Below are 13,635 nucleotides of genomic sequence, written 5' to 3'. Positions count from 1 at the left end.
CCGGTATTCGAAGAGTAAATACGGTTTATTGTATTTGTGCACAAAGTGGATGTAGCCATGTCTGTCCGTCCGTCTGTCCGTCCGTCCGTCCGTCCGGATCTCAGAGACTATAAAAGCTAGAGCGACCAAAAATGCTCACACATTTAAGATTTGAAAAAAAAACCGCTTAGGTACAGATGTAGTACTAAATATTGATTTTGTGAATATATATCCCTATAATACAAAATGAATTGATACCGTAGAAACTCTATTTGTATGTGTTTATGGATTCTAATAATAACCAACGAGGTTTTGCAAGTTTTCATGACTAAACATGTCTGAAATAAATAATCTGTTCAAATATAAACGGTACTTGGGCTTAAAAAATTACTCTGATGTTAATCTTTCAACTGCCATTTATACATATTTACATATTTCGGTATGTATTTATGTACACACCTATTGTAAAAAGTGTTTTAACAAGTCAAGCTCTGGTGATGATTATTGATTCGTGTCCAGTACTGTCGCTGTGCCTCAACGATGTGGAGTCCAATCGAAGCATTGAAATTTATAGCCTTGATGCTGATCCTGCAGGAGACGGAAGGCATTTTCAAGTATAAAAATATCAAGTGCAAGTGCTATGAGAAATCGTTTTGCGAGTTCACGACATGTGAGCTCAAGATACTGGGCCGAGGCATTGTGGGGCTCAATATGCATGCGCAAATGAATCAGCTGCCCATCACCAGAATAAAGGTATGTGCTCGTATTTAGACTAGTCCTTCAGGACACTCCAATGTGCAGCTTCATTGCATTGCAGGCTCAGGTGACTACGTTCCGACGATTCAGCGGATATCGACCATTTCTGTACAACGTCACTGTGGATTTTTGCGGCTTCATGAAAAACCCAAAACGCTATCCGTTCTTCTTCATGGTGCACGATGCCATACGAAATTTTAGCAACTTTAATCACAGCTGTCCATATAATGTGAGATTAACTTAGGTAAACCATGCAGCCTGTACTTATACTTGTATTCCTCATTGCAGCATGATATCATTATCAATCGAATGGTGCTCACTGATGAAATGATCAGTAAAATACCAGTGCCGAGTGGATACTACAAGCTATTGATCAGTATGGCCTCCGAAGGCATTTGGCGCGGCGAAGTTGAGGCGTACCTGGAGGTCAATGTGGGCTACGATCGCTGAGAAATGAAAGAACTCATGTAGCAATGGGTTAAGCTGATTTAATAGATGGAACGTAATAGTTTTCGTTCATCAATCACATTCTATTTAATGAAGCGCATAACATTATGGGATATTATCTGCACTTGCCTCATTTCATTCATTCCCTCTCGCAGCGACCACTGTGATCCGTTGGGCAAACATTTCGTAAATCTGTTACCCATACAAAATCATCATCATATGAGCCTAATTAAGAGCCCATTACCCAACCCTCGCTGTGTAAACAGACACCGCAGACCGCAAGTCAGCCAACCCAAAAACCCAAACCCAAAGCCATGGAAGCCACCCTCCCAGTCGAGGGCTGCGGGGTGGCATGCAACGTGTTGCGGTTGATGGGTAGCAGGGGGGCATGGAATTGTTACGTGTGTAATTCGACACTTGAACATGTTTACAGCAAACGACAACAACCAGAGCAATTAGCCCATGAAAATCTTCATGCAAATGAGCGGAAAATGTTTTCCATTCTCGTCAAGAACATTTCCTTAGACAAGTGTCAGGAGCAGGCACAGGCCCAGGCACACAAAGGCCCCAGATATGCTAATGAGCCCCTGACGAACTGACAATTAGCCAACGGCCAGGAAAAAGCCACAAAGTGAAACCTGTTGACCTCGTTGCCGGTGGAAATCTTAGCAAAAGCTAAAAAAACGAAATGAAGCGATCTCTTTTTTTTCTGCCTGTTGTGCTGTGGGGGAGTGAAGGAAGCTGCGTGAGTTTTCGGTTGTAAAAGTTCATAATTAAATTCCTGTTTATTAGTCGTTGAATTGTTCTTGGCTCGGCAGACTGTGGAGGCTGGCTGACTGGCTGCTGCTGCCGCTGCTGGCGTCCCGACGCAACAATTTAATTAAGTTTTTGTAGACCTTTTTCGCTCTAATTAATTGCATTCAGTTGCAGCGGAGGCCAGGGCTGTGTGTGTGGCAGGAAAATGGAGCTAGGGAGTGAACCGGAACTTGGGCAACTTTTGTTGGCAGGAATATATTTTTAAAGTTTATTTTGAAACAGAAAAGGAGCATGGAAATGGAAGCATTTGGAGTACTTAGTGATGGAAACAGCTAAGGAAACTATTCAGCTGCTGAGGCTTCAATGTATTAACCAGATATTGAACCGCAGAAGAGCAAAAAATGTATAAGGCAAGAGTTAAATTTTATAAATCGAAAAGGAATCACCTACAAATAATATTTACCCTAACTTATTACCTTCCCTAATGCCAGTCTTCGCTCCAGCCCTGTCTCCAAGTTGCTTTTTTCCTGCTAGCTGCCGCCGCCATTTTGGAAAACTCAGTCCAGTGCCCTGGGAAGCTACATTAAAATTTCAAAACCACAAAAAGAATCCTTTGGTTCTTAAAATGTCTGAACAAAGATGACCATGATGATGAAGTTGGCAAGAAAGGAAAAGAGAGCGAGTGAGAGAGGCGCACAAAGTACAGGTAGCAAGGCAACAAAAGGCTCAATCACCTGCCCCAGTCCTAGAGCTCATCCTCATCCTGCTCCGACCCAACCTAGTGGTGGTGTGCGGAGGGGAGGGTTGGGGCAAACTCCAATGCACTGCAATGAAATTCTTCATTTTCAATTGAATGACATTCCATTCTGGTTGCTGGCTTGCGAAGGCGTGGCCAGTCCATGGCCAGGGCTGCTGCTGCCAATGGGCGCTGCCAGAGCAGAGCAACAGATGCCAGCAGCTGGGCCCCAGCCCCCCTGTCCACTGTCCCCAAAAACATTCGCAGACTGGCACGTTCCATCAGGGGCGTGTCGGCGCATGCGCCCTCGGGCTGCGTGGGCGCTGGGGGTGGGCTTGTCACGTCAAGCTATGCGAGCGACGGGCGAATCCCAGAGCAGCCCGCACAGGATTCCGCAGCTGTGTGCGAGCGAGAGCCGTGCGGGCCATGGGCATCTCTCGGCCTGGCCCAGCGGTGGGTGAGCTGCTGGGTGGCTGACCTCGCTGGGTGCTAGGAGGGTGGGTGGCGGCTTCCATTGGCTTCCTCGCATTCAAACCCAATTTCAGCGCAGAGCATTGCGACAGGTGACCGACCAGCCACAGTGAGTGCGACAGCGCTTCCACCAGCCACGGGACACGGACACGGACACGCTGCCGCGCGGCCTCCTGCCTTCAGTTCGTTTCAACGGTTGCCACGAGAAAGTTGCGTGTAACGGTAAATCAGCCATCTAACGGTCGAAAGTTCAAAAGGTAATGAGTGCCAGCAAGGATATTTCAATAACAATGCATCCAGTGATCCAATATTATGTAGTTTGAAAATAGTTTTGTAAAAGAGTGATTTAAAGAGTTTCGGATGGAAAGTGGAAGTGGAGAACATTCTAAGAATGTTTCTAGAAAATTATCTGGAAATGAGCGTTATATAATTTAGAGTGTTGATAAAAGTAAAGCAAAATTTATGATGCAATTCAAATATAGATTCGAAATATAGAAAACAATTTAATTGTCGATGAATTATCCATCTGAAAACTGACAAATTAAATGCTTTTAAACATCCCTTTTATGATAGTATTCAAATTATATAGATATATAAATATGGATGAATGCATTTCTGCGCATTTCATCATTTCTGTCAAAAACGAGTTTAAGTGAAAGTTATCCGAGATCTCCGTCAGGCGAACACGTACACAAGTTACATTCGATTTACTTCTTCCCTTGAAACTGCCATTTCTCTTCATTAATTGAGATATTGAAACTGTTAAGTGTCAAATATGTTTAGTGGAGAACAAAGTAGTTGTTACAATTCGCTAATATTTAAGGTGTGCTGCTGTCATAGGCAGACATATTGATTTCAGAGCTTTTAAAGATCTTAAATAGATCAATCCTCAAATGTACTAGAAATGACATGGATGCCAGGAATAGTTTTACCAGGAATAGTTTTAAAAGATACTTTTGAAAAGTAACACACAATTTCTAGATAGAAATAACAATTGTTGAAGTGGCAAAAGAGAACATTTTTCTGGGTTTTAAAACCCTTTTTAAAAAGAATTTACATTGTATTAGTTATAAATCGTATTTGGCTTTAATGTGTTTCTGTCCACACCCAAATCTGACACACAAACTTATCTAAACATTTAAAGTACGGCTGTAATTATCCTGTTTTTGCAGTTAAGTCAACCAAGCCACACAATAAATATATATTTTCCATGAAAGCAGCACAACGGAAACCTTAAATGAAATCTCAAGTGTTGCACTCCGGAATAAAATAGAGAAAAAACCAAGAGAGAGCGAGGAAAAATGATGAACATGAATCCACTGTCGCATCCCCATCCTCAGTCACTGTCGTATTCGCAACTAAGCCAGCAGCAGCAGCATCAGCAACTGCTTCAGACACAGCCACTGCATCCGGGCATCCCACCGAACCATTACGCCGAGTCTCAGGCCCAGTCTCAGGCCCAGTCTCAGGCCCAGTCTCAGAGCCAGTCCCGGGCATTACCAGCAATCAACGAGACATTTGCGCAATTTAGCCAGCATCGTCCGGCAATTTCGCTGCTCTCCCCGCTGGACCTGTCGCTGCGTGCAGCGGCCAGCATTGTGCCAATTACGCCGCCATCGACACCCTCGCCGCCCCGCAAGCGCCAGAGATTAATGTCCGAGGAGAATTACCTGTGGCGGCCGCACATGGTGAATACACCAGCACCAGTAGCAGCAGTTTCTGTCTCAGCTTCAACTCCAGCTACGGCTCCAGCTCTGCCTGCAACCGCTTCTCATGCCTTACACGGGATGCAGCCAGCCACGAGTTACTTTCATCATCTCCATCAACATCATCATCAACAGGGGGGTAGCTGCTATGGCATACGCGGCTTTGAGGGTGCCTCCATGCCGTCGTCGTCCTTTAATAAAAGTCATTTTCACGAGACAACGAAGAATAACTTTGAGCAAATTCCGGCAAGTCAATCGAGCGCAAGTCAACGCCCCATGCCCGTTGCCAGCTCGCCCATCTATGTGGACGATGAGGATGAGACGACCATCGTGTTGACCGAGGACGAGAATGAAACAGTTGTCAGTTCCCATGACTACAATGAGGAGGCCACCGACACGGAGGAAGTCAACGACGGTGATGATGAGACGGTCCAGGTTCAAGTCAGCGATGAGACCCAAGAATGTGAGATTGATGCTGCTGGCGCGGGTGCTGCTGCTGCTGCTGCTGAAGCTGATGATGAGGAAGTCTTTGTGGATGTCCTGGGAAGTGACGATGATGAGACTGTGGACCTGCGCAGCCCCACCTTGAGACTGCAGGCCGAACATCTCGACCCCAAGGCGCTGAAACGCAACGAGCTGCTGTACGAGGACGAGGAGCTGCACAATCAGGCCGTGGATGGTTTGGCTCGATTGTTTGAAAGGGATTTCCAGCAGCCAGAGGTGGAGGCGGGCAGAGAAGAGCTAGCCGCAGCTAGGGAAGAACTTCGCGCGGAGAAAACTTACACGGATCTGAGTTGTGTGGGCGCTGGGGCCGAGCTGCCTGTTGCCCCCTTTCAGCCACCGCAACTGCCTGTCCCGCCAGCTGCAGCTGCAGCAGCTGCTGCTCCCCCCATGCGGACACACAAGACCGAGCGGAAGAGGGCCAAGCTACGCAAACACACGGCCATTGATGAGGAGACCATAAGCCCGGTGTCCGGCACCATCATACGCAAGCTGCGCGACGATGAGGAGTTGGTCGTGCGCAAAGGTGACATTGATCCGGCTTTCAATGTGGTGGAAATCACCGAGGAGGCCAAGGCCATACTGGCCAGCATCGATAATAAGATTGGCGACTACTTGTGTCAGCTTTGTCGCACCGTCTACGATGATGCCTTCATGCTGGCCCAGCATCGCTGTCCCCGCATCGTACACATCGAGTACAAGTGCTCCGAATGCGAAAAGGTTAGTTCCGTCAGTGTCACAGCAAGGACTTGCTTTGAATCTCTCTTCTCTGCAGGTTTTTAATTGCCCCGCAAACTTGGCCTCCCATCGCCGCTGGCATAAGCCCAAGGCGGAAGCGGCTGCTGGCACGGTCAATCCCGCCAAGAAGCGGCTGGGCAGCCTCAGCGAAACAGCTACAGAAATCAATCAGGAGTCGGCCAGAGCCAATGATGAGGCAAGTGATGGCATTTATCCGTGTCATCTATGCGGCAAGACCTTCCGACGGTGAGTTAATTTTATCCCACAACAAACTCTAAGCGAAAAAAAATCTAAATATTTATTTAAATCAATTTATTTCCCTGATTATCCTGCCCCTGTCAGCCATGCCTATCTAAAGAAACATCAGGCCTCCCACCAGATGCTGGAGAATCTCAAGAACTTGGACTTCTTCAAGGCCCAACAACAGCAGCAACAGCAGCAGCAGCATCCACATCCACATCCCCTGCCGGAGCATCCACAATTGCAACAATCGTCGGCCCATGGCCCAGCTACTGCCACAACCTATGGCACATTGCCACGCCCACCGCATGGAATACCCCTTTATCCGCCGGCAGCGGCCAAGAGCTATGTGGGTGGACAACGCTTTCCCGGCTTTCCCTTCCAGCCCTTCGATCAGCGGCGCTTCTACTCTCTGGGCGAGTTCTATTTGTCGCAGCATTTGGAGCGCTCCTCGGCCTTTCAGTATGTCCAGGCGAATCATCTGCGGCAACTGTCGAATGTGGCACAAAATCTGCTGCCACCGCTGCCCGTCAAATGACCCAACACCAGCACGAATGTACTGCGGCCCGTGCCCCGCATAGCCGCCACAGCCACAGCAAGCGCGACGGTACCAGCCACGCTGACGAGGCAGAGCCAGTTGGAGACTTCAGCGGCGGCACCCGCAGCTGGGCATGCCTTCAATTGGGTGGCACCATCAACGGCAGCGGTGGGGGGTGGGGTGTTGCCGGCCATCGAGTCCGGCGGCAACGTTATTATGTGACTTACAAACCATTAGAAGCATTCAATAAACGATCTCTAGTTAAAGTTTAATAAATCACGCAACAAAGTTTTTCTTCAATGGTGATGGGTTTTAGGTCGGCACAAAGGGAATTTGTGGCATTTTGATTGGCAGGAAAAGCAGAAGTCAGTTCTTTGAAGAAGTAACTGAAGAACTGAACAGAATAATAAAATATATTCCAAGCAAGAAATGGATGTTACGGCAGCACAATCTTGTCTGCCAGATGCAGACTGCCCAGCGGAATGCATCCAATTAGGCATTTTCAAACAGCATTTAATCTCATATTGCCCATAGAAAGAGCCCATCTCTATCCGCCTTTTTGGGAAGCCTCTGCCTGGCACTGCTTTTTGAGAAATCTAGGTAGGATTTTGGACTCACGCGAGTTGCAATTTCCTTTGATTATGTTTGCATCAGCCCGAAACATCTAATCGAATCCGTTTATTGTAATTGTTGCCAGTACTTCTTTCTGATTTAGTCCCATCCTATCCTTCCAGTATCCCATATCTATGGTGAACCTTCGTTTGCAAGAAAAAGTTATGTGGACAAATTATACCTAAATTCCATAACTTAAAGCATTTTAATTTGACAGGAATTCTAGCTCTAATTGGGCTCTTCTATTATGTTTTCTATGTATCGTACAAAATGTATTTAAGCGTCTTTAACAACCAGGAAAACGTAGGCCAACTGAGTCAGTTTGTGGACAGCAATTAACAAACCTCATAAATTATTAGTGCACTAATTGGCAGACAAACTAATGCAGGTACACTGAGGGAAAACAATGATTCAAATATATAATTAATTACAGAGCAGGCTTTGGGTTTGGAGCAAAATAAGATGTCCATTTGAATATATCTTTCATAGTGCAGCTCTAGAATCTTTCTCCATCTCCTTTACATCTTAGATTCTAATTCATTCTCTCTGCTTATTTTCTCGTGTATCTCTCAGTGCATTTGCATTGTAAATTCCGTTCAAATGCAAAGTTCAATTGCTGTTTTGAGGGGTCAACAACGTCTCTGTTTTGTTCATTAACAATTTCTCATATGCAAATGCTCTGAGTGTGTGTGTGCGTTTGTGTGTGTGTGAGAATTGATTTGTAAGTTTGGCCCTGGGAAAACACTAATTGTCATTCGGCATTCAAATACCATGCCATTTTCCACCTTGTTTCCACCCCCTTTCGTCGAACTACATTGTACATATTCCGGTTATGAATTCTCTTTTCCAATTAAATTCGCTGAGAGAAACGTTTTGTTCATTTGCCAGTTATGCGAATGCGAAATTGTTTTCCTCAATTACCTGCCATTAACCTGTACTTATGGCGCACACCGCACCCTCCCCCCTGTGTACCCCGTGTACTGTCCATCATTTCGTCGCTTTGAAGTTGCTTTGCATTGACATGTGGTCAGCTTTACCCCCAAGTCGAACTGTCACAATTTCCATTTGAGTCCCACTGAACTGACAATTGCCGTTGGGTGTCCGGTCGGGTCGGCTCCTCATTCGGTCGGGTATCACTTTGATTATCGGTTTGTCTATTCATCTTGACGGGTGTAAGGCAAATGTACTGCCTGCCTGACCAATTTCAATGACAATTTTTCAATCATGCTGTGATTTTACATTATTTAACCTGTCAACCTGCGTATGCGTTGTATGGGGAGTGTGGGATTGCTTCCGGTCTTGCGGTCCTCCTATGCGTAAGTCTCGCACAGCGGGTAGGGGGTCGTAGTTTCTCCTCGTGAAGTTGGCCAAAAGCTCGAGTGGCGCATTTGTGGACAAGGAGAGGGTGCTAAAGGATTCCCACATTAGTAGATTTATTGAAATTTACCACCATAAAGCAGCTATTTATTTAACTATAAACATCAGAGCCGGAAAGCGTTCATTTATTCTGCAAAGTTAACAGAGTCGAAAAGCTGCTAAATTCTGTTAAATTAACAGAGTCGAAAAGCTTTTATGCAGCGCCATCTATTGGTATGTAAATGCACTTATAACTCCCGTTACACTTTTGAACATCATAGAAAAATGTGTCTTCAAAATACACAAAAATTATTTAATTACAAAAAAAAAATCCATAAATAAAAAAATTAAAATTCCCGTATCCAAGTACTTAACCATTTCTAAAATATAATCTCCGTTAACTTTCCAACTAAAACTGTTAGTTAAACTTTCTAAAGTTCTTTGAAAAATGTTTAAAAATGCAATTTGTTCCCCCAATCGATAGCCATCTGAATGCTGATGTGCGCACATGGAAATTTAATTAAAAATGGATGAAACACTAAACAGCTGCTGAAATCTGTTGCGGCTTACGTCAAGGAGCAGCTCGCTGGATTGGTCTGGTATCTCGTTTCTGGTATGCATTTGACAAGCGCCACAGGACACAATTAGCGTCGAGTGGCCATCAAGCTGCAGCAGCCAGAGGTTGGCAACAGCAGCGTCGACGGGAATGACGCATATGGGTCACTTTGTGTGGCCTTTGCAGGACGGAGCATCCATCCAGCTGCCACAGTCACACAGCCCCAGCCGACGCCCACGTCCCACCGAGACACGAATATACATATGTAAACGCGCCCAGCCCCAAGAGGAATACATACTCTCTTTTCAAATGAGAGCCTGGGAGAGAGAGAGAGCGAGCTGCAGCACAGCCTTGGTGCTGACCTTGCCCTCTAAATAGCGCATTTCCATCATTCGAGTGTTGTTTGCATTCCAATGGCGCCTCCCCGCCCGATTTCCATATGGAAAATATTCATATTTAACAAATGAGAGCTAAACCACGTATGCGAGAGATCCTAATAAAACTGTAATTAGTTGAGACAAATGCGAATTACAAAAACATTTCGCATGAAATTTCGCGTAATTTGTTTGAATGCAATTAAACTTAACGCTCGCCATTAAATGCAACGCAGTAAGTAGTTTACACACAACTTGATTTTGTACAATCGAATCGGCTTCTATCAAACAATTCACGGACGTAGTTGGGGGGATTTATTCAGTAAATCTTGCTCTGAGGAACGGAAAGCTAAGATTTATTCCTCTGAATAATTGTTCACTGAGAATATGCGAGCATCCCAGTTTTTAGAGGAAATATTTTCCAAATTAAATGTATTACCAGCTTTGAACCCCTCTTTGGTGCACTTCCCTGCATTTAATTTGGGTTTCGAGCTGAGAAATGTTATTACTCAGCATTTTGTTGATGCCGATTACCGCATCTGCCTCCTCCGTATTGGGGAAAAACACTGGAAATCCATTACGAAAGTTTTACTACCGTATCACATATCGAATATGAAATACCCTGAACTCATCAATGCGCCTCTTTGTGCTCTTGTTAATGGAATGGCAATAAAAAGAGTTTCTTAAAAAGATGCATGAGCTAATATGTATTTAAGTAGTTTTTATTTAAGTAGTTTTTGATTTTATCATTCCTTCCTTTTATAATTGTATTTATAACTAAAAGTAGTCGTAAACTCAAACAATTGAAACAAAATAAAGGGGATAAATGCCTTTTGGGGAAAACCCATCCTAAGTTTGGAATTGCCCTCTATTGCGTCATTATGATAAGAGTTATCCAGTTAGCCCACACATATTGTATTATTTTCTATAATTGGTTATTCTCTATATTTTACGCTTGATTGCATGGCATTTTCATTGCCATTGGCGGCAAATTATATAATTTCAGTAGCGGGGGGCAGATAGACTTTATGGCGTTCCTTGTCTTGTTTCCCCGTGGGTGCAATAACTGATGCAGTGGGATGGAAAATTATGCATTTAAAGTGTTTCCTAGACAATTTCACAAGCAGTAGTTCTGTTGTACTTCTTCCATTTAAAAACATTGAAGATTTTCTTGATTTCATCAGATTTGGAAATTGTATTTAATTCCTATTAAAATTAGAGAACAAACTAAGGTAATATAATTCGATTGGGATGCTGTTTCCATTTTTACAATATTTATGAATTATATTTGATACCAAAAAAAGTTTCCAGCTCCTCCACTGCTGGTTTACTTTTCTTATTTAAGAAATGCAGTCATCTGCAGACATTTGTCAGCTTCCTCGATTCTTTGCCTCTTCCGTTCGCTCTTAATAATAATAATGTTTGACAAACACGAAGATGTGCCAGAAATGCGAAGAAGGGCAGCGATAACGTGAAAAAACAAAGACAAGAAAACGAAACGGAACACAGATAAAGCTGAGAAATTGCAGTTTATTGATTGTGTGTGTGTGTACTTAGTATGTACACACACATTGCTTGTTTATGTATTTGAGCTTTTGCATTTGTATCTGTGTGGTGGCTGTACTGAACATACAGTTGACAACTGACGACAGCACATGCACATAGTTACTCGTCCACATACGAGCCTTTTCATGTACATAGCACACACACAAACACACACACACTCATGCATTTGGTGGCTGGCCTTGAACGTGAATTGCATTTGCGCACAAAAAATAAGAGTAAAACGAAAACTAAACGAAAAACACAAGCAACAACAAGATGCTCACTGAACAGACGAGAGTGTGGGTGGGAGAGGGGAGAAGAAAGAGTAGGAGATAGCCAGTGGGTGCGAGCGAGAGGGCTAGAGGTTCACTAAGCACGACGGCCGTTCCGTCGGCAAAGAAATGTGCCAAAGCGAAAAGTTTGAAAGCACAGACACACATATGTATTTATGAACATACATATTGAGCGCCGCTGCAACTGCACTTCCCGCTCGCTCTCACTCTCTGGCACAGTCGCTCTCTCTGGCTATGTGTTTGGTGCTCTCTCAATGACGCACACCACACCCTTTGTCCCAACTAAAAATTCAAAGCGTTCCCTCTCAAGGTTATTGCATACAGCTCTCTCTCTCTTTCTCTCTTCCTCTATATATTTTCTATACCCCTACGATCTCTGGCTCTATTCCCCCACTCGCAAAGCGCACTGCATTGTTTGCACATTTCAGTTTTTGGCAGATATGGAAAAGTACCGAAAAGAATTGAATATTCAATTGCAATTTCAGGTTGTCAGCACACTCAACTTATCTACCTTATTATCTATCTCTGGCACACAGCAGCAGCACCTGATTCCACACTTAGAGAAAACACAGATCCCTTAAGGTTTCAATTGTTATATCTTGATTTAGAATTCAAAAAGAAAATATATTATGTATTATAAATACACTAAAAATAGTTCTGAAAATAAGAGAATTTATTTTGAAATGATGCACAAAAAGTGAAGTTTTGTCCTGCATACGTTTGGGACAAATCTGAGAGATGATTTCAAAGTGCAACTGATCACAACTTTTATCGCTTTTTTATTTAATTTCTTGCCTACCTCTGCGAATTATGTATATTTGCCGACAAAAGGGAGACACTAATGTGTTTTCTTATCTTTACTATTAGCTTGCTTTTCCGGAAAGAACTCCATTATCCAAACTTTATCGTGTGTTCATTTGCTTTAGAGGCGATTATGTCTGCTTGTCTGTGGAGAGTTTTTTGGTTAGTTTGCGTTTTTAAATCTGCCTAGTTTGAGAAGATTGTTTAGATTCTTTATCGATTAATTTTAACGTCTTAAGCTTTCATATTCTTTTCAGACACAGTTTTCCGTGCACAAGAAGTGGCTCCATCGCTGTGCACTATTCCCAGAAAGTCTTAATCTGTCTTTATGCAAATTGTAAATTGAACAGATGATGTCGAGGTACAGAAGGCATCATTGGGGGGACAGTGTTCAGTAATTTTGTCAGCCTTTAACTTTGAATCCCTTAATCTGTGCTGACGCAAGGCAGTGCCAAATGCATCGACAGTAACATGGATGGTCAACAAAAACATACATATACATATGTATATGTATGTACATATGTACATATGTACATACAAATGTATGTATAACAAATCCACCCTGTGGCAGTTTGTGTAGACCCGTAAATGTCAAAGTTGAATGCACAAAACAGAAGTAGATGAAAATGAAAAGTAAAACTGCACATAAAATCGAAATGGGAATGGGAATGGTAATGGCATTGGGAACGGGAATGATTTGGCACTTTCCTTGCCTTCCCGTTCGGTGCAACAGCATATGCTCGACATTAGCCGTTTGGCCTGCCTGCTTGTCCGTTGCATAAACTACTCCCCTGCCTCTCTGTCCTGCACGCTTTCGTCGCGTCTCGTTCCCATACGAAAGCGAAACATGAAAGCGAAATTTCTGGCACATATTTCACAAATGTGCACGACTGCAGACAACACGTCGCAGCGCGATGATTCATACCCTCTAAAAAGCCATCGCCAGAGAGAGAGAGAGAAAGCTTGCCTTGTCGTTCGACACCCATATATAGAACCAATGCGGGCGGAGAGGTTGCCCTGCACTTCACCTTCACCCCCGCGCACACAACCAAATGCTAGAGCAAAAGCTCTCTCTCTCTCTCTCTGGCACCGTTCTTCTCTCGCATTGTATACAAGCTCTCTCTCACACACACACACAAAAGTACACACTCGTACAGGCTTGGAATCCTTGTGTGGCAGCATTATTTCAAGTTCACTGTCAAGGTCACCTACTCTTGCCATGCGCTGCAG

At 44.0% G+C, this 13,635-nt stretch overlaps 2 protein-coding genes across 2 annotated transcripts; both read left to right on the top strand.

The window, feature by feature from the left end:
* The first annotated feature begins 519 nt into the window (after positions 1-519).
* On the top strand, positions 520-1,185 carry LOC117899172. The gene is made up of 3 exons (XM_034809031.1): positions 520-732; positions 797-964; positions 1,024-1,185. Exons 1-3 carry the CDS (start codon positions 520-522, stop codon positions 1,183-1,185), a joined length of 543 nt encoding a protein of 180 aa, XP_034664922.1.
* A 3,432-nt stretch (positions 1,186-4,617) lies between these two features.
* Positions 4,618-7,134, top strand: LOC117898476. Its single transcript, XM_034807910.1, has 3 exons — positions 4,618-6,072; positions 6,128-6,336; positions 6,433-7,134. The coding sequence occupies exons 1-3, from the start codon at positions 4,798-4,800 to the stop codon at positions 6,866-6,868; spliced, it is 1,920 nt and encodes a 639-aa protein (XP_034663801.1). The 5' UTR covers positions 4,618-4,797; the 3' UTR covers positions 6,869-7,134.
* Positions 7,135-13,635: the final 6,501 nt, after the last annotated feature.

Source organism: Drosophila subobscura, chromosome O (assembly GCF_008121235.1).
Source record: "Drosophila subobscura isolate 14011-0131.10 chromosome O, UCBerk_Dsub_1.0, whole genome shotgun sequence".
NCBI lineage: Eukaryota > Metazoa > Arthropoda > Insecta > Diptera > Drosophilidae > Drosophila > Drosophila subobscura.
Note: the sequence above shows the minus strand (reverse complement) of the source record. Positions and strands in the feature narration are given on the sequence as shown.

Bases quoted from the DNA above. Each gene is read 5' to 3' on its own strand.
- LOC117899172 (XM_034809031.1), top strand. From the start codon at position 520: ATGTGGAGTCCAATCGAAGCATTGAAATTTATAGCCTTGATGCTGATC. The intron at 733-796 runs GTATGTGCTCGT...ATTGCATTGCAG, and splicing joins TGCCCATCACCAGAATAAAG to GCTCAGGTGACTACGTTCCG. The intron at 965-1,023 runs GTGAGATTAACT...TCCTCATTGCAG, and splicing joins ATCACAGCTGTCCATATAAT to CATGATATCATTATCAATCG.
- LOC117898476 (XM_034807910.1), top strand. From the start codon at position 4,798: ATGTCCGAGGAGAATTACCTGTGGCGGCCGCACATGGTGAATACACCA. The intron at 6,073-6,127 runs GTTAGTTCCGTC...TCTTCTCTGCAG, and splicing joins AGTGCTCCGAATGCGAAAAG to GTTTTTAATTGCCCCGCAAA. The intron at 6,337-6,432 runs GTGAGTTAATTT...TGCCCCTGTCAG, and splicing joins TGCGGCAAGACCTTCCGACG to CCATGCCTATCTAAAGAAAC.